The 26,097-nt window shown below is 35.9% G+C and overlaps 1 protein-coding gene across 1 annotated transcript in view; it reads right to left on the bottom strand.

Moving 5' to 3' along the window:
* Window positions 1–9,765: 9,765 nt before the first annotated feature.
* Window positions 9,766–26,097, bottom strand: part of Nrx-IV (neurexin-4) — a 405,554-nt gene continuing 389,222 nt past the window's right edge. Inside the window, exon 23 of the mRNA XM_090384064.1 lies at window positions 9,766–10,298. Coding sequence (XP_090240190.1) covers window positions 10,108–10,298 — 191 coding nt within the window. The 3' untranslated portion in view covers window positions 9,766–10,107. The remainder of the gene's footprint in view (window positions 10,299–26,097) is intronic.

The following is a 26,097-nucleotide window of genomic DNA, read 5'->3' as shown; positions in this document are numbered from 1 at the left end:
TAAATACATTTTATTTCTGAGGTTTTTTGTACAAAAATTTGTATAGTTCTATATTTTCTTTCCTGGAATTTTTCACCAGAAGTACAAAGACCAGAGAGCTGATGGAAACAGCTGCTGCAGAGATCAGCAATCACAAAAAAAAAAAAAAAATGACTACATAACATTTAACAGCAATATTTTATTATAAAAATTAGAACAGATATCTAACAAGGTAGATATTAATAAAAAAATTATTACAAAATAACAGCATCACAAATGGAATGTGTACAAATTATATAAACAAGGAATGCTTCAAATAAATTTTTTTTTTATTCTAAGATAATTAAGTACCAAACATTCTTCTGAACCTGAGCTAATGCACAATGGCACTTTAACTAATTAAATAAATATAATTTTTTACTGTAACAAGAGAAAGGGGCATTTCTGCAAGAGAAATCAAAATAGTCCAAACTCGGCGTGCAATCTTTATTCAAGGCTTATATAATTTAGATGTGCCGAGCTTTAGAATATGATTCTCCAAAATAGAATGTAGACACCCACCCCACACTATTCTAGAATGAATCTTAAGTAGAATAGTTAAACTCATTCCTAAACTTTTCTATGAAGCAGGAATAGGCAACCCACATGAAATGAAAGCTTTTCACATTCCATGATTCGTATGATCTTTGACAAACTTCTCATTTTGTGAGTAGGACCATCATCCAACCAGGTAATCTTCATTAGAGGTCATGTTCTACTTATCATATTGAGGTAAATTTCTCTTATTCTTCTATAAATACATATTTAACAAAATAAATTAAAACAAAATGCCAATGACCTCTAAATGGTGATTACAGTAGATCCAAGTTGCAGTCCAGTAGATGCTAGTATGTTCCAATTATATACCGTATTTCCCCATGTATAAGACACACCTTTTTTCAAAAAATTTGGGGTCTAAAAACTGGGTGCGTCTTATACAATGGTTGTAGATTTTTTTTTACTTGCATTTCCCGCTGTTGTCTTTGCGCTCATTGTTTCGCACTTGTTACCAGTATATTAGGTTACGTTTTGCCACGTTCTGCCCAGAAATGGCTCAGAAAAGATTTTCGTACAGTGCTGAATTCAAGTTAAAAGTGATCGTTTGCAAAAGTGAATGGAAATCGTGATGCTGAACGTAAGTTTGGCCCTCTTCCAACTGAGAAAACAATCTGAGACTGGCTACGGGAAGAAGAAACCCTACTGAAAACGCCATGGCAGAAGAAGGCCATTAGAGGTAAGTCAGCAAAATGGCCTGATTTTGAGAGGGAATTGAAGATATGGATTGAGGAGCAAAGGGCAATTGGAATTCCTGTGTCCACAAAGATGGTTCAGCATGAGGCAAGAAGAAGTGCTGATGAAAAAGAAGTTACTGATTTCAAAGGAGAACAGAATTAGTGCTCCAGGTTCATGAAACGGAATGGACTAAGCATGCGTACATGCACCAGATTTGCCCAAAAGATGCCTGAAAGCTATGAGCAGAAGGTCCTTGAATTTCATTGGTTTTGTCATTCAATGGCGCAAGACACATCAGCTTGAGTTGGGACAGATTGCAAATATGGACGAAGTCTCCCTTCAATTTGATGTCCCAAGTAACAGAACTGTTGATAAGAAGGGGGTGAAAACTGTAACTGTGAAGACAAGTGGACATGAAAAGAGCATTATAGAGTTGTTCTAGCTTGTTATGCCGACGGAACCAAGCTGCCTCCTATGCTGATTTTCAAACGCAAAACAATGCCAAAAGAAGACATTCCTCGAGGAGTGATTGTCCACGTTCATGAAAAGGGTTAGATGGATCAGGATGGGATGAAGATCTGGTTTGAGAAAGTTTGGAGCAGGAGACCAGGTGGGCTCTTACGCAAACCTGCCCTATTTGTGCTTGATCAGTTCAGGGCACACATAACAAAAAATACAAAGAAGATTGCTGCAGAGCAAAAAACAAAACTTGCCATCATACCTGGAGGCTTGACATCCCAGCTCCAACCACTTGATGTCAGCATTAACAAACCCTTCAAAGCTGCCATGAGAGACGAATGGAACCAATGGATGAAGTCTTCTGGGGACAATTTGACACCATCAGGAAGAGTGAAGAAACCAACTATAGGAGAAGTTTGTACCTGGGTGAAAAGATCCTGGGATAATATCAAGATTGAGATCGTTGTCAAGTCATTTAAGAAGTGTGGCATTTCAAATGCCATAGATGGAACTGAGGACGAGGCAATATATGAAGACAGTGATTCGTCATCAGACACATATGAGGACAAGCTAATGGATGGGAGTTTTGATAGTGATGAGTTGTATGAATTTTATGATGAATAAAACTTGAGTTCAATAACTTTATGTAATATTTTTTTTTCAAATTTTGGGCCCCAAAATTAAGGTGCATCTTATACATGAGGAAATATGGTAACTGTGGAACTGCCCCTGCCTGTAGGGTATCTCGCTAAAGTGGAACAAAAGTAACCCATTTCTGCTTTAAGAGTTTCAGTAGAATCATAATTATATCCAATAGTTCTTAAAATTCTCACATCCTCTTCCAAAAAAATGTTCCCATAACCCCAATCCCTATGTCAAGAAAATTAGAGATTCAACTCTATACAGGCTTGGGGGGGGGTGAAACTGAATAAAGTAATGAATTCACTATTAATTAATCTACAGAAATCAATATATTTTTATAAAAGGAGAAACTAAAAAACTATAAACTCAGTACAATTATAACTATATACAGTAGTTCTAAAAATTCTCACATCCTCTTTCAAAATGTTCCCATAACCTCAATTCCTATTTCAAGAAAATTGAGATTCCACTCTTCATACAGGCTTAGAGGGGAGTGAGACTGAATAAAGAAATGAACTCACTATTAATTAATCTAAAGAAATCATTTTTTTTGTATAAAAAGAGAAACAAATAAAAACTAAATATCTGATAAATTAATATCAAGAACTGCTATAATAAGTTCTTAATAATAGAAAGACTTTAGCATATTAATTTCATAACTACTATTTAATATACCAAATGCAATTACTTGAAAATTGTGATATATTCAATGAAATTATGATGCAATCAAAGGGGGCAATTATTTTTCCTATAATCATAATCCACCCTCTGTAAAAGTTTCTTTGTAATTCTATTTCCTAGTTTACAGCATTCTCTTAGTACATTTGTTTGTTAACCTTAATCCCAGATTTTCTATTTTGACTTAAGGTAAAGAAAAGTTCTAGAACATATCTTATTTCAAAACAATATAATAGGATCATAATGAGGTTCTTATTCTTGTTTACCTAATTTTTTAAAGTTAAAATACCCTGTCGTAGTGTACTACTTGCTTATCAATTACTCAAAGTGTAAAGATTTATGATTACTCACTGCTGCTTCTCCATCCCAAATGCAAATAAAAGTGAAAATAAATATTTGGCAACTGTAAGATTCAAGTTTTCACACTAGTTGTTTTATTATCAGTATAGCTTCTTTTCACACCTGGTATATAGGATTAATGCACTTCTTGTTTTAGATTTCACTAAAAGAACAGATGCAAATAAATATAAATTTACCAAATTTCTTAGAATTCATAGTGAAAAATATAATACATATAAAAAAAAATGACATATTGTTATAAACATGTAAAACAGATGTCATCTTCCATGATCACAAAAGTAACTAGAGATACCTTGAGATCTGTATTTACGGATTGCATTATTATGCAATCATACATATAAAAAAAAAAAAAAAAATGCTGACAGTTATATACTACATGAATATGTCTATAATTTTTATCAGGTGTCAAAGATCCTGAGCAAGCCAACTTTCTTATGTATTAACTAAATAAATGAGACGTTTTTGAGCAATTGTACCAGATCTGTAATCTAATTCAACCAAAACAAATTTAAATTCACACTGCTCTGCAATTAAATGACAGATTGCTTAAAAGTACAAATTTAACAGCTACAAGACCAACTGACTATTCCTTACTAAAGTCAGGGATGTCTGTCCACTTTTCTTGATATTAAATGGTTTGAATCATTGGCTGAAGAGCACAGAGAACAAGAAATTCTCACCCCTCCTCCCCAAAGATTAGGTAAAGAAAGGGGTTTAATTAGAAATTACAATAACAACTAGGAAAAGTGCCCAAAACAAAACCAATTAACTTTCAATAACCTTTACATTAACTACATAACAGTTAATATGCAGTGCTGTTATATTTAACTGTTTGTTCAGAAGCGAATATCATTTAAAGAAACCTGATAAAATAACAAATGAAACACTTTTGAGAATGAAAATGTAATAAAATGAAAGTTTTTTTTTTTTTTCCCTTATTACAAAGTATTTTTCAAAAGATATTTGCCATCTTTGGGTTATTTATCAAATTAATTATTATTATTATTTTTTTTAGCCGTTATTAATTTTTCTAAATTAACAATTTTGCTACTGCCTACATTTGAGAGAGTTTATCAGATTTGCCATAATTTTCAGAAAGCTGATGAAAAACATTCTGAAAATTCATAAATGGTTAGCATTTACAGCTAAAAGAACACTTACTTTTAGGCCAAGCTAAAATCAGAACAAGCCTCAACACAAAACAAAGAAAACTGTGCCAAGTTTATAAACAAAAACCAAGCATACACAGAGGTCAGTGTGCCTTTACTTTTACAGCACTTTTTTTTTATTGACCACTTATTGACTGTCCATATACATTGAGTAACAGAGCTTAGGTGCCATTTGAATGCTTATATGTGTAATGGCACACCATTTATGATGCTGTTTGACACATTCACCAGATGGTGCAAACAGAGGTAGCAAATATATTAGTGTGTTTAGGTTTTGAACTTAACTTAGCAAATTTCAGTTGTGGATGTAAAAAAAAAAAAAAAAAAAAAGTGTTCAAAGGCAGAATTTCTTAGGTCTTCAAAAATTGTGAAATAATGCACAGGTTGTCCAAACCTGCACTAGCTAGTAAGTTAACAACTGATGTGGCTCTATATGCCTGTTCATATTTTTGCAAGATTTATTGATGAATATGGCCGTTTGCTCTACTGCAGCATATATTTTAAGCATTCAAACCATAAGCTGCCAACATAATAAAGGAAAATAGTGAAAAATCTAAGCACTTCATGCATGCATCTGCACTCTATATGTCACTTAAAAAAAAAAAAAAAAAAAAAAAAAAAAAACACTACGTTATCAATTATTACCAACCAGCTAACAACAGCATAAGACATGAAATGCTTCACCAGCTGTTAATTCACTTAGTTTTGATTTTAGGAGATTTATATGCTATATGAATGAATTTAAGATAATGAGCAAAACTTAATATATTTTACATGCACAATTTTACATCTTCTAATATTGAATTTGCTTTAGTTTAAAACAAATTTATTCTCAAATCCTCGCTGAACCTCAACTTATTCTGCAAAGTAAGCATGTATTGTATAATGAATCAGAAATGCTGCCTCCAAGAGGTAACTGTGACATTAGCTGTTTTAGAAAAATTGATAGTTTTTATCACATTTTTTAGAATTTTAGATCACTCACTCATCCCCCTTGATTGAAAGAAAAAGTTGTGTGGCAGGCAGATGCAACATAAACATCTGCATTTTTGTAAGCTGGTTACATTTAGCCAACAAACCTCTACAGCAAGATTTAGACACCTGTTGCTTGCAGAAGAAAGCTAAATGCTTTTGCTTACTTGGTGTGTGTTAAACACACACCAAGTAAGCAAAAATTAACCACCTTATAATTCATTATAAGTTGAAAGGAAAGTAGAAAATACTGTATAACCAGTTACAGAATATCGGTAGGCAAAAGTACAGGGGATAGGGAAGGATTTGATTGCATAAACAAAAAAAAAAAAAAAAAATGGTGACACCTGTAATGGAAGGTTAATTTGCTACTAGTAGCTGCAAATACTACTGTGAAAAATGGATTTTCATTATTAAATAAATGATATGCATAATATTTAAGCAACTGGTAGTAGCAGATAGGTACAATAATGATATACAGCTGCTTTTGACACCAGGCAGCTATCACAGGGTATATTTACCCCAGGGGCTCACATCTGGCAAGTATGTGCTTGGTATACACAGGGTCCTGAACTGGATATCATCCTCTCTTCTTGGTGATTCCCTTCTACTTTTGACTCTCTCTCAGGGTAACTTGGGAATTTTTTTTTGGGTCGTGTAGCATAAGCCTCAGGCTTCCTTGCACCATATAGCTAATAATAATATACAGACGATTTAGATATGGTTATTAGTAGATATGGAAATATACATTATATAGTTAATGAATATTTTCTGAATTAAAAAATAAACTTATATATTGTACCCATAAACCTTTTAATGATTAAAATCTACAAAGCCAACTCACAGCCAGTGCAAGTAAGGTGGAAAACCCTGTGTGTGTGTGTGTGTGTGTGTGTGTGTATATAGTCATAGTGACTCACTATTGTCATACCACCTATGACAGAATTATGAGAGACCAAATTTTAAGTGGCAAGATGTTCAAAATGGCATCCTTCTCAGTTGTAACAGTCATGTACTTCATATTATTTAATCTGGACAAAGGGAGGGAAAAAAATGCTATCACAGCAACATATCATGTTGCATTACATATTAAAGTGAACTAGTTATTCCTTTTTATTAAGTTAGCTAAGCCTGGTTGAAAAATATTCCCGGAATTTCTCTTGATTGTTAACTACTCAATAGATGCAGTTTAATAAATAAGGTAACTTATACCTTCAAGAAGATGGCATCGTTTTTATGCATATAACAATATCTGGACTGATATCATGTTTTATCAAAGCTATTTCTATATATTCTTAAAAATAAAACATTGATTTCTTACAATTAATCTTTACAAGCTCAAAGGAAATGAAATTTCCTAATAAGGACTGTTCTATCCAGATAATTATAACAAAAAAATAAGAGAAAATCACATTTAAACACACTGCATTGTCAGCATTATTAAAAGAGTGCAAAGAAATAAGCCACTGAACATTTCATTTACAAACTCAAAAAGAATATCTAAATCTATATGATGAATTATCACAGTTAGACACTTTAGAAGCTGAAAAATATAACCTATGACATGCTATTTATTAAGCACACTGATGTGACAACTGATAGTGAGCTGCCATGAAAGAGAAACACACACACACACACAACTTGGTGGATACCTAACCACTTTCAACATTACATTACCTTGCCCTTTGAGACAAAAGGAAAGGTGAAAACTTTTGCTAAAAAAAGAAACGTATTAATTAATTTCTTACTTTTTGTTAAGTCATTAAAGAACATTACCTGAAATATATACCTATGAATTCCTTTGCCAAAGAACAGGGTTTAGAAAAAGATGCACAAGAAATGGAAAATATTGATACAATTGACAAACAATATAGCTTACAACTGTAAAGTAAAAAAGAATGACTTCTGTTAAAAGTTATATAATTTCCTATAAGTTGGTCCATTTAGTTCTCTTTATAAATACCACAATAAAACATAATTTTTATCACATATCTAATACTCTTGATAAACATGTATTATCAGAAAATTAATAACAGTACAAGGGACACAAAACTTACTCTTACATGATATTTAAACTAAGGGTTAACAAGATGTAGGGGTGGTGTCATGTTTATGTTAAATGAGACTGCCTGCTGTTATTTAAAATGGGTGTGCATAGGATGAGTGGAGGTTTTTTAATGCAGTTAGGGAAACTTGGAAATTAAATTGGAATACAGGTACACCTGTCTTTATAGTGACTGTCATGACAGTGGTTTGAGATGATTAAATGATATAGTTTCATGGTGCTGTATGTTGCTAACCCCTAGTCTGACCTATTAAGAGTGCACAAAAAAGAACATAAGTAAACTGGACACTTCAACAATTGCATTACAATGATTTAGCACAGTAATATTTTTTCCACCTTCTACTGCTGTACTGAATTAGAAAAACCAAAATCAGATGTACTCTCATTAAACAGAATATATTATAAATCATGGATTAAATGAATATTCAATAGCAAAAACATTTCATATAAGGAGAAAGTATAGATCACAGTAGATAGCTGGGGATGTTATGGTTAGTCCAAATACAGTTATATTAAACTGAAAATAACAATTTTATAAAAGGTAGATAGCATAATGAATACTGATACTGTTCATCCTCTCCAAAAAGAGACATTTTAAAAGCAGAGTTCAGCTTTCAAAATGCTAATATAATTGATAGAACAAATATGAAAACAAGATAAAGCATTTAAAGTTATTTCTCAAGCAGCAGTAAAGGCAATAATTATCAGAGCCTCTTTAAACTGCTGAAGAAAAGCTGGCAGTGTTGCTTTACCAAAATGTTGATTGACTAGCATAATTTTTGCTACCTCCATAGAGATACATAATTTTGGATCTTCAATTACAGTAATATAAGGTCTAACCCATCACTTTTAGGAGAGTGGTGCACCTAGTTTACATTATATTCATAATAAAAATAAATCAAATAACAAACATCTTATAAGTACTTATCTTTGTCTAGATTGGTAAAAAAAAAGTATCATTAAAAGAAAATTCTTCACCATTAAAAGCACCTATCCTCATATAGCAGTTGTCTAATAACAATATTTCAGATCCAATTCAACGTAACTAGGGAATGAAAAACTTCATATTTCCCACTGAATCATGTGAATAATTCTTTCATAGCATTATAACCCCCTCTCTTCTCCATTTAAATTCATTCATGGATGTTTATATTACATATGCAAATGAGTGACATTTAATTCAAAGTTCTCCCCCCCCACCCATTTACAAGATGATGCCATTTTTTTATTATGTGAACACGATCAGTTCTATATAAATGATGTAACTAAGCTTAGAAAGCTCCATGCTTTTTCAATAACCTCTTAGTTATATATATGTATAAAAGTAACTTAAACAACTGATTTTGAAAGTGAAATAATTTTCCACTTTTGTAACATGTAGTGGCACTCTTGGAACAATAAAAATATCTAAAATTACATATACATCGTATAAAACAATAAAATTGCATCTTAAAAGTAAAAGGTATTAATAATGAAGTGGCATGGGAAAGAGTTCTTTGAAAATTTCTCCATGAAATAAATCTTAAATGTTTTCATAATTATTATATATGTGCTTCCACTGCTACAATGGAAAATTATCATGAGCAGTAAAAAATTCTATGAACAAATTGCAAATCAAAAAATAAATATTACAGAATAAAGCTAGTAGTATTTGTAATATCTCAACACTTTACATTCCATTTTATTATACAATAAACACATTTACCAATATTTATTAGAGATGGCCAACTGCAGGCTTTTAGGCTGAACGCAATTCACTGGACCATCTTAAATGTGACTGGCAAGTCTTTTTAAAAACAAAATTATATATTATCCTCATTATTTGCAGATTTAAAAGCAGTAATGTACAAGTTAACAATTACCCATAACCAAGCCTTAAATTCAACATCAGATGAAAAATGAATTGATGACAAATTATCTGTGAAAAAATTATGGGCATGTAGTGTAGTTCATGTTGTAATTGGCAGCTACAGGACAAGGAACACATACAGCCTGTGCTTTGATCTAGCCATCCCTAGGTTATAATAAGATCTTTCACTGAATGACTTCCTATATATATACTGTTCTTTATGGGGGGGAAAAAACAATCTTCATATAAATAAGATGAAACAAAAACCTATTTTTTTTTTTTTTTTTTTTAACACACTTCTTGAATAAGTTATGAATGTAGGCAAATATACACCACAGAATTTTAGCTTGTTCTTGGAAACAAGATAATTTCAGCAGTTTATCCATTTGTTACAGCAGTGAAAAAGAACTGTCTGCATTATGGATGATCTGAATAGTTAAATTTTTATAATGCTCACTGCAAAAACTTGTGTTGTAACAAGATGAACACTGCACTACACTGTACACTCCTTGGAAGACAAAGGCTTGAACTCAGGAATGAGGAGAGGTGGTAAGCAGTGAATCGCATTTTATCTCAATGTGTTATCCAGTACTTTCAAGTTTGCAATATTACACTTTATAATAGCATATGATCTATCCTGAAAATGGCATTAAATGCTACATTTATATGAACCACTCCTTCTTCCTTGGAATCCCATGGCCTATTTTACTTTGCATGATGGCTGTATCAGGATCTGGTGCATCTTTTGCTCCCATATCTTCATGAGTCTTGTACTCGCCTTTGTGCCTTGACATATAGCGGCCAATGAGAATAGCCATCAGAATTAATGCTACAAATATTACAGCCAGAACACCTAAATGATAAACACCAAATTAACAATATATAACATACTTTTTAATTCATATATACTTTTCAATTACTATTTTAAAAGTATAAATTTAAATAATTTTGTTAGTAGTGAAATAATTTGAGTATAATTCTTCAGAATTTCAGGAAATTTCAAAATTTGTCTCCTTTTTTGCCTTTATCTCCTTCCCCCAAAAGATGTGCTACAGGTAAGAAATACTAATATGTTATGGCTAATCTAATTAGAGAAAGGAATTAGATGGTAGTATAGTATACAATAAGTTGATGAGAGAAGAAAAACACAAGTTATTAAAAATTTGACACTGAAATTTTCTAAGCTTTACTGATATACTGTTTTATTATAATTATAAAAGTTTTATAATTTCAGAACTGTATTGTATTATAAGGCCTGACATGGCCAGGTGGTCACTGGGAGTACAGTAGTCCATGCATTTCACAGTTGACTATGGTTTAAGTCCACCTAAATATAGTAATAATCTTGTTGTTATAAAGCCTGATGTAGCTAGGTGGGAGTACAATAGTACATCCATGTTTGAGTTGACCATTGTTTAAGCCCACATAGCTGCTAAATACAATTAATGATTGTATTTATTGACAAAATGTTTAGATGTGAACTCCTCTGACTTATGTGGTCATGCTGGAGTATTTAATAGAATGTTTATTTATTTTAAGTTTGTAAATTTTAAGTTTGTAAATCACAAAGAAATTTTTATTTTTTGGTGCAGTTAGCAAACTTCAGTAAAATTATTATACATAAATAAAATATACTGTCCAGTCAAAACACCCCCATGTTTTTAGCAATCAGCCACTCCTCCCTGCCTAATAATGGTACATGTCATAATGAGAACCAGTAAATGTGATAGTACAGGCTTGTGGCATACAGCCCACACAAAATACTCGATTGACATGGGCAAGGGATGCGATCTGACAGACTTTGCAAAAGGGATGATTGCCGGATACTAGATGAAGGATAGCAGTATTACGGAAACTGCAAATCTTGTGGGCTGTTTGCAGAGTGCTGCAGTTAAGGTGTTCCAAGAGTGTATGGATAGTGGATAGACAGCAGTTGTTAGGCCAATGGTCGATGCCCACACCCAGTGCTGTACCTAGGTATGAGCAAGGGAATGTAGGTGCCCCCCCAAATTCCGATGGTATTTTAATTTTTTTAAATATAAAAAAAAAAAAAAAAAAAAAGGTTGCTTCTTAATTATAATAATTTCATTGTACAAAAAAAAATTCAATATTGGCTTATTTATATTACAGTAAATTTATTTATTTTATAATCAGATGTTAAAAGAAATTAATTTTTGCCTATTTTTATTATTTAAATTTAGTTTTAATGTAACAAAAACTCACAATAATGCAGATATATATTTAAAACTGTTTGCTTTCATCAAAACGCTATCCCATTGGTGCTTATCACCGACAGTTTTCAACTGAGAATCGTTTCAGAACTTTAAAAGATGGCAAAAAGCTAGAAAAAACTTGGTTGATATATTTGGAAAAAAAGATGCCATTTTCTGCTTTTACTGCAAATTATTTTGTCATGCAAATATTCTATTGAAAACTATTGAGTTCCGTTCTTGGTGTCATTCACAAGATGGTTTAAGCTTGTATGAGAACTCTCAAAATTATAAAAGATGCATGCAATAGTGGATGGAATTAGATCTCCATTTACAATACAATAAAATTATGGATGTTGTAAATCAAAATTTGATAGAGAAATAAAAAAAAAAAAAAAAATACTGGAGAATGATTTTGGAATGACTAATTGAATTTTTAGCTTCACGAAATTTGGCACTGAGAGGAAGCAATGAAAAATTATTTGAACCAAATACTGGAAATTTTTTGGGACAAATAGAGTACAAGCAAGAATTTTACAAGAAAGTAGAAGACATTTTTATGTTCCAACACACGGAACATAAAAAGCAGAATTTTTTTTTTTGGAACATTACAAAGATTATACATGGTTTGTGCTGCTTCGCCCAAGCAGGTGGGATATTACTGTGAAATCTCTACCAGAAACAAGATGGGAAGGAAAGACTGTTGAAGCAGTATGATTGCAACTGCATTAAATGAAATCAAGGAACAGGCCAAAGGAAAAGATCCAAAATTGCAGTCTGCAATACAAGGTTTGTTAACAGAAATTACTTCTTTTAAATTTATTATAAGTGTAGTTGTTTGGTAGGAAATATTGAGTATTATAATAATAGTAAGTACAGCCATGCAAAGTAGTAAGTACAATTGATATGAACACTGCAATTATATTGATAGAAGATGCTCTTAGTCAACTAAATGAATTTAGAACATTAGGATTTAAATTGTGTGTGGATAAAGCTATAGACATTGCAACTGAGTTGGAAGTACTGTCGGTTTTACTAGAAATGCAGGTTACCAGAAAAAAAGCATGAGTTTACCTGTGAAATTTCATCAGATGAATGCTCTGTTGATCCAACCAAAAGGTTTGAAATGGATTTTTTTGTAATGATCGATGTAGCTATCGTTAGTTTACAAGAAAGATTTGAAAATGAATGAAATATTCTTGGCTTTTCATTGTATTTTAAAATCAGAAAACTCCATGAATTTATTTGAAAGTGTGATAGAAACGATATGTCAGCACCTTGAAGGAATTTTAATGGCAAAGATTTTGCGAAGCACCTTGAAGGAATTTTAATGGCAAAGATGGGAGCAGCGACATCGATGCCAAAGAGTTATGTCAAGAAATCCAATCATTGCAGCATGTTTCAAAAGGAAAAAAAATTTGGTTGCTTAGAATTATTGACATTTATTCAAGAAAAAACTTGAATTATATGCCAACATCATTATTTCTCTTCAGATATTATTAACATTGCCAATTATGGTTGCGTCCGGTAAGGGGAGTTTTTTAAGACTCAAAATGATTAAAATATATTCACGAGCAATAACTGGCCAAGAAATAATTAATGGATTAGCCATTCTGTCAGTAGAACAACAAGATGTACTAAAAGATATAAAACCATCAGACGTTACAGACAAATTTATATCAGATATCATAAGGTAATGATGTGAAAAATTTTTGAGTACTTCCTTTATTTTTCAATTTTTGCCAGGGGGCCCCAGATGAATATTTTGCCCGGGTTTATTCACATAAGTTTCTTAATGTGGAGTTGGGGGGGGGGATCCTTGTGTGACTTTCCGAGTAATGCATTGATACCTCTCTAATCCTAAGATAATCCTGTATTATTTGATACACATTTTGTGGTATTTCAGCTCATCACAGTCTGCAAAGTATGCTGGGCCACCACAGGGCATCAAAGGCTCCTGCAAAGTCTATGGATACCATATAAGTTTCTTCCACTGTGGTTGCTACCTTGACTGTGTGGTTCATTGCATCCTCAGTGAAGCATCCTGGTTTAAATCCATGCTGTCTGTTTTAGCATTAGTAGAGGCATACAATGCAAGCTTGTGGTTCATTGCATCCTCAGTGAAGCATCCTGGTTTAAATCCACACTGTCTGTCTTAGCATTAGTAGAGGCATACGATGCAAGCTTATGCAGCATCAGCAAAAAAAAAAAAAAAAAAAACCATCTCACCCCCTCCATTCGTTCCAAATGACTGTCCAGCTCAGCCTTAAATTTATTTAGGCTATTAGCTTCCACAACAAAAGATGGAAGCCTGTTCCACCAATCAACTACCCGATGGCTAAAGGCAAATTTCCGTACATCTATTCTACAACTATCTTTCCTCAATTTGAAACTGTGCCCCCTCAGGTTCTTAGTCTGAGCAAGAGCAAGAATCCCATTAGCATTCAGCTTGCTCAACCTATTCAAGGCCTTATACACCTCAATCAGATCACCTCGCAGGTGCCTACTCTCCAGGTGCTGCAATTTGCAGAACTTAAGCCTTTCTTGGTAAGAGCACCCCTTTGTTGCCCTTCTTTGTACTCATTCTAGCAACTCTACATCCTTCCTAAAATGAGGCCTCCAGACCTGTACACAGTACTCTAGGTATGGCCTGATCATTGCCTTGTATAATGGGATAATCATCTCCCTATCCCTGATAGCAAAATTCCTATATATCATTGACAAGACTCCATGACTTGCCCTGGCAGCCGGTCTGCACTGCTTAGCAAACTTCATATTTGACTGAACAGTTACCCCAAGTCTTTTTCACTTTCCACTTCCCTGAGTGTAGTACCACACAGTTGGTACTTTTCTCTTCGGTTATTGCTACCCATATTCAGTACTTTGCATTTGTCAAACTTCAGTTGCCACTTATTAGCCCATTTTCACAACTTATCTAGATCAAGTTGGAGCAGCAACAGTAAAGACAGTAGTTAACAATCCTGCCAATCTTTGTATCATCTTCAAAATTGGACATTAAATCTGATATACCTTCATCAATATCATTGATAAATATACAAAACAACAATGGGTCCAACAACACAGAACCCTGGGGAACGCCACTAATAACATTTGTCCACAAAGAGCAGTGTCCATTGATTACCACTCTCTGTCGTCTCCCACTCAACCATTCCTTTATCCATTGTAGCAACTTACCCTTAATGCCATACCTCTCCAATTTGTACAGCAGTCTTCCATGTGCAACAGTATCAAAAGCTTTCCTGAAATCCAAGTATATGATATCAAAATTATTTTTAGCATTCAGTTACTTTGTGACCACATCATAGTATCAAATTAAATTGGTCAGACAAGACCTCCCTTTAACAAACCCATGCTGTGTCTTAACTAGATGATCCTGCAATGCTTCTTTAACCAGGGATTCCACCATTTTCCCCGGAACACAAGTTAAACCAACAGGTCTGTAGTTAATTGTTTAACCTCTTGAACCCCCTTTGTGAATTGGTGATACATTTGCACCCTTCCAGTCCATGGGGACCTCCCATAATTATGGTTAAGGTTTTGCTTACTTCTTTTAATATAACCGGATAGATCCTGTCCAACTCGGGTGCCTTCCTTATGTTTAACTTCAACAATTTCTCCTCCACTTTGCTCTCAGTTATTACAAAATCACTTAACTCCCTGTTAACATTTGATAAACTTCTGGCACTCTCCTCATGTGTGAATGTAGATGCAAAATACTCATACAGTTTATCAGCGACCTGAGCATGATCATCAATAGTCAACCCATCTATGTTAAGTGGTTTAATCTGATTCATCCCTTTCCTTCTAGAGTTTACATAAGTAAAGAACACTTTGCTGTTTTTATTTGCATCCTTTGCCAAAGATTTTGCATAATCTGCCTAACCTCCTTTGTGACTTGATTACAGACTAGTTTATACCTACCATAGGCTTCTGTGTCATCTGATACATTATATGCATCCCATACATTCTTCTTCTCTGCCACGAGCCTCATTAATTCATCTGACATCCATTTAGGCCTAAACCTTGAACAGTATTTCTTAGTTGGAATGAAAAGACTAGTAGCCTCCAAAATTAAGTCCCTGAAGGCTTCCGATTTAGAATTCAACGTTGGTAACATCATCAGTTGATTCCACTGTACACAACTTCAAAACTGTCTGAGACCCCTGTAGCCACCTTTACGAAAGCAAAAGCCCTTCCCTTTAGCCTTGATGGTTGTTACATCTTTAAGTAATTCCCATATCAGAACATTGTGATCACTGTCGTCCAGTGGTTCCTTTATCTGCAAATTCTTAAGGCATGAATAATCACTGCTGATAATCAGATCAACAGTTTTACTCCCTCTGGTTGCCTCTCGAACATGTTGCTGTAGAAAACAGTCATCCAATAAATTCCCAAAAGTCTTGCTAGTGTGCGAGTGACTAATTCACAAGTTCCAGTCGATATCTGGAAAGTTAAAATCCCCCTTTATAAGACATTCTGATTTACTGGCGCACTCCATTTCTCTGCTGAATTGCTCATTGTACTTATCAGATTCATTAGGCCTATAACACACACCTATTCTCATTTTTCCTTTTCCAGTGCTTATTTCACACCAAACAGATTCAACACTGCAATGTCCACCAACATCAATTGGATGCACTTCCTTAGATTTTATGTTTCTTAACTACTAGCATAACCCCTTCTCACTTCCTGTACACATTGGACTCCCCAAATTCCAACTCTGCACTGCCTATAACTGTGTGACACCATGTCTCTGATATCCCAACAATATCTGCCTTTGATGTCTTCACTAGCACTTCAAGCTCATCAAATTTATTAACTATACTCCTAGCATTGGTGTACATGCAAGTATACATGCACTTATTCCTACTCCTAGCCACCCTAGCACAGCCCATGTATTTACTTGTTCCACTATGACTACCAGTAGTCCTGGAAATCTCCATTACCTTGCTTTCCAGGCTGCTGCTCATTCTAATAGAATCAGTGAAGAATCACTTTTGCCTCTGCCTGCAGCCACTGTTAACCTTTTAGTCTGTGTATCCCCCCCGTGCTAGCACTTACTGAAGATTTGCATTCAGGTAGTGAGTTTCTAGCCTTCTCAGTAACAGCCTTTCCAATACTTTGGCCAGGACCTGCACAAGGCAATGGACTGGTATGATTTTGTGGTCTGTGCGTGTGAGGAGGGGGGGGGGGATCTTCCCAGATTTTTAAATATTAATCTTGCCCGATTCCAGGGGGTAGGGAAAATTTCCTTTTGCAGGTAATTGTTAAATAGTTGTAGGGGATGGTGTGGATATCTTTTGGCTACTTCTTTCACCATTTATAGGCACCTCCGTAGCCAGGTGGGCAGGAGCAGCAGTGTGTGGCACATACTCCTTGATTAGACCGGGGTTCGAGCCCGTGACCACCAAATACGGAAAGGTCAAGGAATGACCACCGCATATCCCTGGAGCAATACGGCCTTAGTTGCTAATGCTCCTAAAAACCAAATAACAAACATCACTATTTATATATGTGAACCCCTGGCACTGGTCGTCGTGATGGGATATTGTGTTGTATTTAATTCTGTACTTCACAATAAAGATTTATTTATTTAAATTAAGTCATTGCCTGGACAATTATTGTTTTTGGTTCTATTTAGTGCTGCAGATAGTTCCTCAGGGGTGAAAGGCATTTCAGTCTCCAGATTTTGATTGTTGTTGTTTGACTGTTCTTCTGTAAAAGAATCTTCATTTATCGGAAAAAGTGCATCAAAATATTGATGATTGTTTTCTCCCAGGTATTTATTTGTAGTCTGGCCAGCCTCAGTGTTTGTGGTGTTAAACACATCACCTTTTGGCATTTTCTTGGTAACAATTCAGTAAACCACACCCCCATGGGTTAGCATTACCAGTGGTACCAAGAAGCTGTTGCCAGGAGTCCTTTTTGTGCTTTATTAGGCTGTATATTCATTTCTCAAGGTTCGTTAGGGTTCTCTTATGGGATTTACCCCAATTGGTGGCCAATTTGTTCTGGATCTTTGGAAGTGCTTTCTTGCCTGGTGCACCCTTTGCTGGTGCATATCCAGCAAAGGTGGCACCAGGGAACTGTTTGGTCTATGTTGTTTTTTCTTCATAGAGACATCTGCTGCTCTGATAACAGTGTTGTAAGTCACCTAGCCTATTCATTTGGACAGACATGGTTGTTCTCTTCTGGGAATGTCTGATAGGAGGGAGCCTAGGGTTTCTTGATATTTTTGGCAGTTTGCTTGTGTGATATTGTAGCGAATAATGTCATATTGTGGGGGGGGGTCTGATCCAGCTGCACACCAGTTGATAAATTTGTGTGCTATGGCTTGTGTGGCTGGTTTATGACTTGAAGTGATTTGTAGCTATGAAGTCTTCCAGTTCCTGGTCTATCTCAAGTGTGGCTATACTACAGGGGGGAGATCTACAGTTTGAATCCATCGATATTAGTATTTTGCTGCCAGGAAGGTATTTTAGGGTTGCAAGATACTGGATAGACAGGGTGATACTTAGATTCGGTCTTCTTTTGTACTTTGATTCAGTCTGTGGTAAACTGACATAATGCGAAATGAACCCAGAGGAGAAGTAATCTGTGTACAGGCTGCTAGTGGAGTGTATAGGGTATTTACTTTGGTGACAGTGATGTTTCTGACTACTGTGGAAGCTTCAACAGTGCTGTACTTTCTGGTGTATCCCTGAACCCTGTCACCATTGGTGCAGGGCTCCTGGATACATTGTCTATCTGGTTTTCTTCCATGACTATTCTTTTCTGATCATTAATAGGATTATGGAGAGTATCTATAATGTTTTCTGTTTAAGATGGTTTACTGTCTTGATGTAGATTGGGAACACTGGGTTCCTCGCAGAGTGGTTATAGGACAGCCCAGCAGATTTGCAATTGGCTCATCTGGCCTCTGACAGTGCAGCCACAAGTAGATTCTTTTTGGGAACAGGTGTGTGAGGTATGCTTGAACCTCAGACACCTATAGCACTTAGGTACAGGAAAATGTTCCCTATACCTATGGCTACCCCATCCTATATAAATTCTTTGTTGCTTGGAGATGATTTGCCATGCTTGTGGTGAAAATTCAACAATCCAGTTACAGGATTGTGTTGACTTAGAGGGGAACAGTCATTCTGTGTGTTATCAGACACTAAGTCTAAAACACTGATGGATCCAATATCTTTATTTTAGAATATTTAGAAGTCCTGTTGGCCTGCCTCTGCCTAAAATCCACTCATGTACACCTTGATGGTAAGCCCTGTTACGTCACTTTGGTGGCAATGAACGTGTAGAGTGGTTCTCTTCAAGATGCCTGGTCAGCGTGAAGAAGAAAAGACCAAACCCTCCAGCATATGACAACACAACAAAAGAAATGGCCCTCAGCCCCTAGCAGCTTTCACTCCCCCTCTTACAGCAGCAAGAGGATCAGAGTGGAAGCAGCAGAGGGTGCTAAGAATATCTGGGTACGACCAGGCTGCCATGCACGGAAACTGATCTTGGCCTGTTACAATGTAAGATCGCTTATCAGTGAAGGTAGGATCTTAGAACTGGAAAAGGAATTAGAAAATATGAATTGGAATATCATCAGCTTGGCTGAAACAAGAAGAAATGAATCACTTATAAGTTTATCAAGTGGAAATCTACTATACACCAATGGAAACAGTGAAAAGAGTGAAGGTGAAGTTGGCTTTCTAGTCCATAAAGATATAAAAAACAACATTTCGGAATTCAAAAGTACATCACCAAGGATGTCAAGACTACTACTCAGGATTTCTAAGAGGTACAAACTAAAGGTTATAATTATACAGGGTGATTCAGGAGGAATAGTAAATATTTTGGGAGGTTATAGTATCGATTATTCTGAGTAAAAAAGTTTATATAAACATTTGTCCAATTCTCAATGGATACAAAGATACAGCCGTTTGAAACTGGCACGTACAAAGCCCACACCCAGGGTCCTGAGCTGGATATCATCATTCTTCCCTTTCTTGGTGATTCCTTTCTACTTCTCTCTCTCTCTCAGGGTAATAGGGAATTTTTTTTTTTTTTTTTTTTTTTTTTGGCCGGTACAGCATAAGCCTCAGGCTTCCTTGCACCATATGGCTAATAAGAATAATAATAATAATAATAATAATTATGATAGGTATTAAAGAACGATAAATGACTTATTGTTTGTATTTATTGACTTTTTGAATGATACAAAACACAAATAATTGACAATTTTTTTACAGTTCACAATAAATGTTCAAAATCCCACTGCTAACCTGAATGCACTTTGAAACTCTTGTGGTAATATGACATATTGTTCTTCTGAGGTTGTCTTGGCATTTCTGTATGAAGGCAGCAGTATCCAAAATGTGAATGAGAAATTTGCCCCTTGTATTCACCTTTCCTTTGTATACTGCACTTTTCATCTATCCCCACAAACAAAAATCTAATGGAGTGAGGTCTAGAGATCTTGGTGGCCAATCCATCGTTCATGGAAAGTTCAATTTAGATATTGTATCACCAGACAGGTATAATGTGCAGGAGCTCCATCATGCTGAAAGTACAGTCAGTCCTCATATAACACGTGTTTACACTACACGAATTCGATCATACATGATTTATAAATAGGGGAACGATATCTTATATAACACGAACCGAATTCGCTTATGCACGATTCGCCTTTGTGTTTACAAGAAATAGCAGTGGAATGCAGAATCACTCCAACTGAACGCAACACGATAGGAATGAAGAGAAGATTCTGAAAATGTATTTGTTTTTTATATCAGTGAAGGGGAAACACATTTCACCATAATAACATAAAAACCAACACAATTCCAGCTATCGGTATTATCGCAAATGCAATTAGATGGAGTTTACTACCAGTTTATAACAGATTCCACTAGCAGAAACGCAACTGGAAATTGTTTTTGTTTTATGGTAGTAACCCCTAGAAATGTGCTTTAGTAAAATGTGAGGTGTTAATAGTGCATCTCTGCCTTTACGGTGTTGTTTATTCAGTTGCTACACGCGTGCAGCTTTGTTTATGTGTATCAAGCGTGCCTCCTCATTTTGTAATTGTGCTTTATTCCCTAAAAATGAGTGAAATACTTAAAAGGTGTGAAAAGGAAGCGTCCTGGTGAAGACACTGCAGATTCAGAGAGAAAAAGAAAAGCAATATCGACAAACAGAGGCAGACTCGGTCAAAAATTCTTACCCAGGAAAATTTAGTGGCCTCATACTAGCGTTTATGGCCCAAATCACACCGGCCTCTGGCCCACCGGGGTTTCCCCAGTAAGGTTTATGGCCAGTCCGCCTCTGTCAATAGAGAAAAAAATATGAAATTGTGAAACGCTTTGAGCGAAATGAAAGACCACGTGATATTGCACGTGCTACAGGCCTAAATGAGGCAACGCCCAAGAAGAATTGGAAGAGATGGAACGGCTGTCATCTGTTTGGATAGAAAATCAAACAAAAAACAAGTTTGCTAATGCTTTTGCTTCTATCGTAAGCAAAAGCATTAGCAATATTTTATTACGTAATAGTCATAATAAAATACGTAAGTATTTTATTACGATTATTTATTGTGTTTGATAATGTTTTGGTTACAAATGTGTGTTCAATCTTGGGTGGTCATCACCTAACCCTATTTTTCCCATAGGGCCTGTTGTTTATATTGCACGAGGGTTTCTAGGAACACAACTATCGTGCTATACGAGGACTGACTGTACATACCAATCCATGTTGCCAAGGAACATCCTCCAATAAGTAGCAGAAGTTTGTTTTGCAGAAATTCCAGGTAAATGGGCCCTGTAAGACGATTTAGTAATGCAACAGGCCCAATCAACTGATCGTCGATGTTACCGCACCACACATTTACAGAGAAGCGATGTTGAAATTTGTTTCTACAGTGCCATGTGGATTTTCATCTAACCACCTATGAGAGTTACGGGTGAAAGTAGTTTCATCGCTGAACATTATTAATGGAATTAATCGGCAATTAGCATATACCCACCAACAAAATTCCAATCACTGGGCGTCGTCTCCTGGTTGAAGGTGTTGCACCTGCTGTATGTGAAATGGATACAAGCCATTTTCACGTAATGTTTGCCATACTCTTGTCTGTGGAATATGTGTAGAAATTCATCGAATTTCTACACATAGAATGCATTCTTTGGTGTAAACACTAGTAAATGCTCTTGAATCCAATATTCTGCAGTTAGGAAACCGTCAACAGTATTTTCTGAAGCAGCAGCAGTAGCCCTTCAACCACAAAAACCGTAGACAAACACCATATCGGCATATTCTGCATGTGTGAAGATGTGCGGCATTCTTAACAACACTTCTAACACCAAAAATCATCAGGTTATAACTGCTTCTTGGTCACATCTGATTCAGGGAGATACGTGCGCCAGTTTCAAACAGCTTTATCTCCGTTGTTATGGTATTTTCTGGTGCAAGGGCTAGTTAGGCCATACTGCACATCCCTAATTAATTGAGTTCACTTATGAGAACTGTACTGGGAGCAGTTAGAAACAGTCATATATTTGAATTTGTTTTAAATAGAGAAATAATTCAGAGAGATTTGCTTCTTTACCTATGATGCTATTGAGAAACAGAGGTTGTTGCAAATCTGAAATGAAACTAAAAGACGTTGGGCATTGTTGAACAAGCTACATTCAAGAAGTATATGTTCTACTGTAAGTGGTTCCAGCTTTCTGTTAGATTTCGTGTAAGCAGGTAGAGATGTGTGAGGTGAGTAAGACCTATTCGGGTTCTGGCCAAGATTACTTCTTCTTTTCTGTTTTTATGAAGGCTAGATGTCCATACTTGTGGTTCAGGTTTTAGTTGAAATAGCTTGTTATTTGTTTGCATTTTCCACAGAAGTGTCCTTTGTTCCATACATCTTCTCTGTAGTCTGTAATCAGAATATGGGATTAGATCATTTGTTGAGGCTATGCTGGAGGGATGCTTTGCAGCATCATCTGCACATTCATTTCCTGGAATACACTGTGACCTGGGATCCAAGAGAAGACAACAGTTTGCTGATGCTCAAGAAGATGTATCAGCTCATGTTTTATGAGGTTTAATAAAGGATTGCTAGGTGTGGAACTGCTTTTCAAAGCTAAAAGAGCACTCTGTGAATCAGTACATATTATGCTTTTATTTATTGACAGGAGTGATCTTTTTCAGGGCAAGCTTGATGGCAAGGAGCTCTGCAGTATAACTGCTGCATTCGGCCGGAAGTGACACTGAGACAATTGTATCCGGGAAGACAGTAGCTGCACCTACTTGACTGTCAGACTTTGAACCATCAGTGTAGATCTTAGTAAAGTGGGGATACTTTTGTGTGTGAGCAAAATGTAGTTGTTGGATGTTAGTATTTGTTATAGAACCTTTACCTCATTGCTCAAAGTATTCATCACAATAAAGTGTGATGAATACTATGTGGTAGTCCACGGTGGCTCCGGATCTTTTGATTCTCTGAGGATATTATCAAGTTGAATGTTCCAGCTTTCTGTTAGATTCTGCAGTCTGATACCAGTAGGCCAAATTATTCTGGGTTTATTTGCATATTGGGTTTTCCACTGAGGATCACGCAGTAGTGGCCAAATAGGATGAGTAGGCAGGCTTTTAATTTTAGCTGAGTAGTTCATCAACATCTTTCTTCTGATGCTAAGTGGAGGTTCATGAGCCTCAACATAAAGACTTTGAACTGGTGATGTTCTGTATGCACCTAGAGCTATCTTAAGAGAAGAATGTTGGACAGGCGCAGGACGGGCCAAGGTGCTTTCCCAAGCTGAGTCATAAACAGGCGCTCTGTAATCTAGCCGAGATCTAATTAGGGGCTTGTATAAGTGGATCAGAGTATAACGCTCTGCACCCCAAGATGTACTGGAGATCAGGGGTGTTCCTAGGGTATGTTGCACCTGGGTGCCAATTAAAATTTGACACCCCCCCCTTTAAAATTTTCTTCATATGTGTATGTAAGTTTCAGGTTTTCAGACGCCCCTTGAACACTGGTGTCTGGGTGCAGTGATAGAGATACGAGTCAATGGTGTTTGGAATGCTGTTTGCGATGTTGCTTATTCGTATTGCAAACAGAGTGGCACTAAGAACAGAGCCTTGTGGGACTCCTTCTTCTTGTATGTATGTTTGAGATAAAACCTGCTGGTACCTAACTTGAAAATATTTTTGCGGAGGGGAGCTTTGAATAAAATATGGTAAATGGCCTCTCATATGAATAGAATGGAGATCTCTTAGGATGCCATGTGGTTTAAAAGGCCTTCTCTATATGGAGGCATATCATGATGAGATGTTGATTTCTGATGAATGCATTTCTTATGTTTGATTTGGCTTTTGTCATGGGGTCTAGGGAAGATCTATTCTTCCAAAAAGCCAAACTGATTATTACTGATTATGTTTTGGGATTCAAGGTCCCAGGTGAGTCTATGGTGAACCATTTTTTTTCAAAGTCTTACTCGGGCTGCTGGTTAAAGAAATTGGTCTATAGCCGATAGGATTCGAATGATCTTTTCCAGTTTTAGGTATGGCTATTACATAAGAATGTTGCCAGGAAGTGGGAATATATGTTCTGAGAATATCCTATTGTAAAAATTTAGCAATAACGATAGTGATTTCTGATTCAGGTGTTGGAGCATTATATTGTGGATTCCATCAGGGCCAAGAGAGCTATTTCTTGAGGTATATATAGAATGCCAGTCCAGTTCAGATATTGTGAGTGGTTGGTTATAGGGTAAAGGACATGTAGCTTTGAAGTTCAGTTTTTTAAGATACATGTATTAAGCAAAGAGTGATGACTGAATTTCTTACCAAGGAAGAAGTGAGTGATGCCTATTGAAATCCACATGTGCCTTAAAAATGTTTATGGTGCCAATACTGTAGATAAGAGTAGTTAGACATTGGGTAAGACACTTTAAGAGTGGAGAAGGTGACATTGTTGGCAAGCCCTGACATGGCTGGCAAGTAACACCAGCGACAACAAACAACAAGAGCCAGATCGATGTGCTGATCAAAGAGAACCAGTGCATCACAACAAATGAATTGTGCGATGCAGTAGGTATAAGGAAACCTGCTGTGATAACCATCGTAAAGAAACTAGGCCACAACAAGGTTTGCACCCGGTGGGTCCTGACAACGCTGACACATTAGCACAAAGTAGCTCGGAAATTCATCTGTGCAAAACTTCTGCACTGTTCTTCCTCACCTCCCCGCCTCAAAACTGAGATCTTGCACCTTCCGACTGTCACCTCTTCGGCCCACTGAAGGATGCACACCATGGAACAGTTTTGTGGATGACAACCAGCTCAAGCACAGTGTTTGCAAAGCCCTCTGGAGCAAGAGTAAGAACTCTTACAGGATTGGAATACAGCGCCTGACTCAGAGATGGCGGAGGTGCACAGAAAATGATGGTGACTTTATGGAAAAACAAGTGTGTTTATTAAAGATTGAGGATTAATTTATGTAAAAGGTATAGTTGCAGGAATTAAATTTTCTGAGGAAAAAAAAATAGGAGGCATTAATTTTGTACCACTCCTCATAGATTAAAGAGTTAATTGATTTTTATGTTAAGCTGTAATTCTTCTTTGATAACTTTGTGATGCTAATTACCACAATGCTAAATCTAAACAAAATGTTTTATTATTGATCTTCATCAAACTCTAAAGGCTTCACCTTGTTGCTGCAACCATACATCTCTGTCTACTGCTGAAAGTTTCATTTCCTCATATCCCCTAAAGTTCATTTATCTCATTAGGTTTTCCAAAATTTTCTTTCTTGGTCACCCCCCTTCCTTTCTTTCCTAATATTTTTCCTTCTGAGATATTCACTAAAAATTTATGTCTTAGGGTGTGTCCTAAAAATTTAGATTGTCTTTTTGTAGCTATAGTGAGTAGCTGCCGCTTTTCTTGCATCTCGTTCAAGACAGATTTGTTGGGTCGTTGCTCGGTTCAGCTAATCCTTACCATCCCCCTCCAGACCCACATCTCCAATGCCTCCAGCCTCTTGATATCTTGCTTGCATAATGTCCAGGTTTCACTTCCATAAGCAGCACACTCCAAACAAATGACTTAGCAAACTTTTTCCTGGTATCCCTGTCGATGTGTCTACTGGTTAGAATATTTTGCTAGTTACCGAAAGCTTTCTTTGCAAGGGTGATTCTTCTTCTGATCTCTGTAGTGTACCGGTTGTCCTGGGTAATGAAATTTCCCAAATAACAAAACTGTTTCACTTTGTTGTTCCCCATTTTGATGTAGTAGTAGTAGTGGCATATGATACAAGAAAGCAAGTGTATGAGCTTATGCAGCATCAGCCAAAAAAAAAAAAAAAAAAATCACACCGTTCCCTCCAAATGCCTATCCAGTTCCTCCTTAAATTTATTCAACCTATCAACTTCCACGACAAATG

This window comes from Mastigoproctus giganteus, chromosome 1 (genome assembly GCF_048544385.1).
Source record: "Mastigoproctus giganteus isolate SK-2022 chromosome 1, ASM4854438v1, whole genome shotgun sequence".
Lineage (NCBI taxonomy): Eukaryota > Metazoa > Arthropoda > Arachnida > Uropygi > Thelyphonidae > Mastigoproctus > Mastigoproctus giganteus.
The sequence above is the reverse complement of the archived record's forward strand: the minus strand, read 5'-3'. Positions and strand labels throughout refer to the sequence as shown.